Source organism: Oryzias melastigma, linkage group LG16 (assembly GCF_002922805.2).
Source record: "Oryzias melastigma strain HK-1 linkage group LG16, ASM292280v2, whole genome shotgun sequence".
Lineage (NCBI taxonomy): Eukaryota > Metazoa > Chordata > Actinopteri > Beloniformes > Adrianichthyidae > Oryzias > Oryzias melastigma.
In genome coordinates, this window is record NC_050527.1 from 4666350 (window position 1) to 4672369 (window position 6020).

The following is a 6020-nucleotide window of genomic DNA, read 5'->3' on the forward strand; positions in this document are numbered from 1 at the left end:
TGTTTGATCAGTCACACTCACATTCTCAGACACTTTAAAAACTTCCACCTCTTTAAAGGGTCTACTCTTAACCCAGTGGGAGCCTTTGTCCCAGTTTTGGAAGCAGCATTTCAGCTCAGCTTTGTCAGAGAGCTGAATCCTCTCAAAGGGCTTGTCTCTCCCCAAAATCACCTCAGCTTCAACGAAACCACCTGTGGGGCAAGCAGCATTGTTTTTTATTTATTTATTTATTTATCTCACAAAAAATAAAATATATTTAATGGAAAATAAATGTACAACCAGAACAGATAAGACAGCAGAGCCATCTGCTCAGACAGGAAGTGTGGATCACTGAAGCAAAACTTAAGCTGAATTAAATATTACAAACATTTAGTTGAGACCAAAACTAACATGCAGAAACTTTAAGTCTTCTAGTGTTCCTGAACAACTTTAAATAAACAATATCTGAACGAGAAAAGATCAATTGTTAGTTTGATCTCATCAAAGGAGGAAACAAGTGACAAATAGCAAAAAAACTTAAAGTGAATAACTTACCCAACATGCTGTAAAGGACAAAGAACCAAAACATCTCCATGTCTTATTTTTTAACAAATATTTAGTTGAAGAAAACTCATGAACGTCTTGACACTCCTTAACCGCTCTTCTCTTTTTGTGATCACTCGTGACGCTTTCTGCCTACCAGGATTTATGCTTGAATGATTTTGGAGCGCCCCTGTTTTGCAAAAACACTTTGCATCTGAACTCGTGCTTTAAAAGTTAGACACGTATTTGGTAGCAACAACGAAAATTATATTTTTTGTAGCAAAGTGTGACAAACAATTTTAAGGTTCTCTAAACATTTTTAACTATTTCTGTCTTTTCAGTAAACATGTAATGTCACCACTTGTGCAAACAAAATTATTTTAAAATGTGATAACAGTGAAAAAGAAGTTTCCCTTTTGTTCTTCAGAAAAATGCTGGTAAGCAGCAGAGGGTGCTGTTCATCATATTTACTTGATCTTTAACTGGGCGCAACTCCATAAAAACAGATGTTGCACCAGGTTGCTAACATGTATATTTGTAGCTGAAAGGAGCAACTATGGCTGCCTGTTCATTTTTCAGAGTAAAAGGGTTGTTTCAGTGTGAGAAAAAAAAAATCATTAAACAACTGAGACTCCTGAGGTCTATTTGAAGCATAAAGTGTAAAAACAGCAACAAAAAGAGGGAAAAGTAATAATGACTAGCTGGAGGCATTTCTTTTTTTTTTTAAACTGGTTTAGTTAATAATACAATTGTATTAAGGAGACATGATTAGAGATGAGATGTAAAACTAGTGACAATGTTTGACCACAAAACGCAATGTTTTTCTGGTGCAATAGTTTGTTTTTTAGCTTAAAACGTCAGGCACGGAGGTGGAGGCATGCTAATTTGGGATCGTATATCACCATGTCAAATATTTTACCCAGTAAATGGTAAAGAAAAGGAAATTCAGCCCTGTAATATGACTAGTATGTTGGAATCAAAGATGAGACAATTGCATAGTGGTGCAGTGGTAAGCGCTCTTACCTGACAGCATGAAGATCCTGGTTCAAATCCTGTACAGTTAAGGTTTTTTTTTTTTTTTTTTTGGAGGGCCGGCTTCCTCCCACAGTCCAAAACAGGCTTCATACATTCATATGCCCCGCACATGAGTGTGTGTGTCTGTAACAGACTGGCGACCTGTTCAGGTTGTGCCCCATCGTCACCCAACAGCAGCTGGGTTGGTTCCAGCAGGCCTGTGACCCCAAAAGGGTGGATGGATGGATGGACCGGCACAAGAAGTATCCTTTGTTTTCAACGATATAGCACAACTGCAGTTGGAAAACAGCTACGGAGTTCAATATCAGTCTGAATATTATTGTAATTTACAATGCTAAATACAATTTTATAGTCATTTTCCTAACATACATGAAGATTACAGAAATAATTCATATAAATATGATTAAAAATCATCATAATATCTAAAGCATGTTCAGCTTTTAGGCATATAAAAGCAAAACAAGTATGAATGTCCCCAGTTTATTAAAAAAAAAATTAAAAAGTACCACAAATTTTTCTTCGGTATACATCATTTTAGAGCCTCTTACATAATGAATTTCCACACCAAATACACAAAATAGTTCTTGAATATTCATTTAGAAAAATAAAAACAAAGAAGTCAGAGGCTACTTTTTTTTTTCTTTTCTTCCTAAATGGTAATCAAAGTTTCAATGAGGCTGATAAAAATGGAGACGGAAAAGAGGTGGAGTTTAATCAACAGAACAACAAAGTAGGTCATCATCACAGAGGATATAATGTTTTATAATAAAGGGGGGAATTCTTGCCTCTTTTTAATCAACTGCATGACACCGGTCCATAAAAATCTACCAAGACAACCAAATGTAAAGCAAATAAAAGCCCTAAAAACACACCTTTAAAAGAAAAACAAGGGGGGGGGAAATCAATACATCCTATATAGAATACAAGGAAAACAGGAAGTGCCTAAAATGGTCATAAGTCAATAAAGCTCAAAGGGGGGTTTGACTTTCATCAGCATCTACATTGACACGAGTTATAAATGCATCCCACAAATGTGCTATTGAGCTTGAGTGCATAGTAGAATCTATTGTGGCTACACATATGCATGGCAGGTAAGTTCATTCATTAAAGTTTATTTCACATAATTGGCAAACATATAATACATCTCTGCAAAGCCTCTCTATAAAATATCACATCAAACTTCCCTAAGTTGCATAAGAAAATCAAATGAAGAAACAAAATCATGATTGGAAGAACAGCAGGAGAGACAGCTGCTGTTTTCTACAAGATAACAATGGCACGTACAGTTTTATCAGGAAGAAAAGAATGGCAGTAATGTTCCAAAACAACCTTATGATTTAATAAAAAAAAACACTGCAGTTCAGTAGGTTCATGGGGTGGAATTTTCTGCAACAACAATGTAAATGCACATAAAGGTAGTGATGCTGATCTCAATGCCAAAAAGAGGAGCATTCGTCCACTGCTTTCCTTCCTTCCTCCTCTTTTCCATTTCCCTGTATTGAAGGTTCAGGTCCCATGAGTCCAGCTTGAGGTTTGCTCTTTAGTTTTTTATTCAATCCCCTTTCACTAACTCTCAGTTATCCTTATTTTAATCTTCGTCCAAAAAGAGTTTTGGTTTGAGTTTCTTGTAGCTCCAATGATGATCTCTATGCATTTGGTCCTGGTTTACAGCCTCAGTGATCATTTTATTTTACCACAAAAATGAAAATTATAAGCAACCGCTCAGGAAAATGCAAGAAAAAGCTAAATTTTATACTGAGTAGTGCTACCAGGGAAGGTGCTTTTGTCATTACCGATGAAAACTTCCAAAGACACAAGTCAGTTTATGTACTCAAATCAGGATTAGCAATTGAAAACTCTCTGGGAAAAGGTAACACTGCAGGAATTTTTGTAGAAAAGGGCAGAGAGTCTGCACAGCACTCTCATGACTATCTAGTTGAAGCTGTCGAAACCAAAAACAACTCCCCTAAAATCACCAAACCTCCATCAAATATCCCAGGATTTCTTCTGCTTTCCATTCCAGCCCAGTGTTGTAACAGTCTCACTCACATGAGGCAACCCACTGACCTAATAAGACTCAGAGGAATAAACAATAAAAGCTATACATACAAACGAGCCTCCGATATCAACAGCGTGATTGTCTATAGTTTCACTATTTAGAAATGCCTTTTCGTGAGCCATAATAACAAGCAAATCTATCAAAGCGAAAAGGTCCTTCCTTGTTGCACGAATACACACTCGCTGGCATGCATCTCTGCAAATAAGAGGGCTGTTTTCTGAAGCCCGACTGATCAAAAACCGTTTGAAAATAGAGAGTCGAAGTCACACAAACGGGAAAACAAAATCCTGTGTGTTCTCAACGTGTTCGATCAGGAAAAAAAGTGCATCCCTCCTGTACTTTGGCATAGATAAAAGGAACAATATATATAGATAGATATCAGCAATCGTTTCTCAATACATCTATTTCTACATAAAATTATTAAGGCTTAATCACTTACTGTACAATGTTATTATTTTTTTGGCATTTCTGAAAACCACTTTACAGCTTGCATGTCTTGATGTGCATTTGTGTGTTACAGCAGAATGCAGTTATTACAATTTAATAGGCTGTGACTCACACCAAAATATTGCCTCAATGCTTTTTGCATCATCTCTCTAAAAAAAAAAAATATTCCAATGAAAAGATTTTTTATTTTTTGTATATTGTGCTTGCAAATTTTCACGCAGTGCCAATGTTCTATTACTGAACCACTGCACTGTGCACAAAACTGCTGGAATCAAAGCAGAATTTGGGCTAAAAGAAACCGTGAAAGAAATGAAAGCAAAAAGGATCCAGCCAAGCTCTGCGAGGGCAAATGAAAGTTTATCTGCAGGAAACTCTCTGAAAGCCAGTCGGTCCAAACCGGAACCAGTGGAAACCTGAGGAGAAGGACAGGAGATGTTGATGTGTTCGAGTGACCATGAATGACACAGAATACAGATTGATATGAAAGTTTCTGCTCTCTTTAACAAACTTAAAACCCCTCTCCAACAGTTTTCCTTTTTTTTCATAACTTGCTTGCCTCGCTATAATTCTCAAGTATGCTCTTGTAAACAAAAAGTACCAAGTTTTGACCATTTTCTGGTAATAATGAGATAATGAAGAATTTAGCATCTCTCTCTCCTTTACCAGCACAAATGTATATTATAGGGGACTGAGTTGAGCTGTTTGGGTTCGCTAATGTCCAGAGCTCAGTGAACGCACCACGCAGAGACGCTCGTCGGTTCTGTCATTAAACCTGTTTGTTGTTCTGAGGTTTTAGGGTCGTTTTTCAGGGTCGTAATACTTTAAAGGAAGGGAGGAACGCTACAATAAATTATCTAGTTATCACAAGAAGACTAATTTTACATTATCTAGTTATCACAAGAAGACTAATTTTACTTTCTCATGATAATGAGATGGCAGATCTCGTTATCATAAGAAAACTATTAAAAAAAAGCAGGGCAGACTGTTTTTGGCTTCTGTACAAATATATCCATTAACTTTGATATTGCTCACCATTTATTTTTTGCTACATTAATGTTAGCTTGGCCTTGTGAGGAGCTTTAAGTTTTTACTCAATACAGATACTTCTTACATAAAAATTACAAACATGTTAAAAACCCAACTTCTTTTGATGTTTATTTGATGGAATTTTTTACACATCAATAAAAACAGAATCCCCTTAACAGCGCTGAAATCCACACATCTGCTTTTAGTGACGAACAACCTAAAGAAATGAAGTTCAAATGATCTCACCTGGAGGAGCAAAGTCGCCTTGCTTAAAAGTTGCCCCTTTCTAGAGAGAACTTAGAAAGGGCCTCCTGCAGTTTGTGGTGCTCCTCTTCTACAGTCTACAAAACAAAATCAATATCACCTTAGAAACAGAGAACAACCCACTTAGAGATAAACGCAATCCTCTCCTCAACATCCTCTCTTCATCCGCCTCGCTGTTTTCCTGACACATCCCATTGCAGGTGTTGGACAAAACAACCGTTTTAGAAAAGTCCAATTTCACCAGGCAATTTTCAGCAAAGCAGTAACAGCAGTGGTTAAATGCTTTTCTATTCTCTAGTTTCTCTAAGGTGCCATTTGGCCCCATTTTGTCCCTTGTTGGCTCCTTACTTAAGTTATCCTCACTTAAATACCTACTTCTCTGTCTCTTTCCACTCAGCTCCAATCTTTAGTTGTCTCAAATCTTTATCTGCCCATCATACAGTCTGTTCTTTCTCTAATATTGTCATCCATCTCCTGCTATTCACCTGCAGTCTCTTTATTTGTTCCTCCAAGGTGCGCAGCCTTCTGCCGACTTCCTCACTCCTCTCCTGGGAGAGCACCAGGGGCGCACTGATGCTCTTGTCCTCCTCTTCGTTTTCTTTTGTTTTTGGGCTTTCGCTCTTGGAAGTGCAGCCAGTCTCCTCTTCAGGGATTTTGTCTGTGCTCT

The 6020-nt window shown here is 37.3% G+C and overlaps 1 protein-coding gene across 1 annotated transcript in view; it reads right to left on the reverse strand.

Annotated features, from left to right (window-relative positions):
* Window positions 1-2021: 2021 nt before the first annotated feature.
* The window catches only part of arhgef1b (Rho guanine nucleotide exchange factor (GEF) 1b), a 52077-nt gene continuing 48078 nt past the window's right edge, over window positions 2022-6020 (reverse strand). The window contains exons 30-32 of the mRNA XM_036215895.1: window positions 5839-6018; window positions 5336-5430; window positions 2022-4476 (exon numbers count right to left, since the gene is read on the reverse strand). Coding sequence (XP_036071788.1) covers window positions 5359-5430; window positions 5839-6018 — 252 coding nt within the window. The 3' untranslated portion in view covers window positions 2022-4476; window positions 5336-5358. The remainder of the gene's footprint in view (window positions 4477-5335; window positions 5431-5838; window positions 6019-6020) is intronic.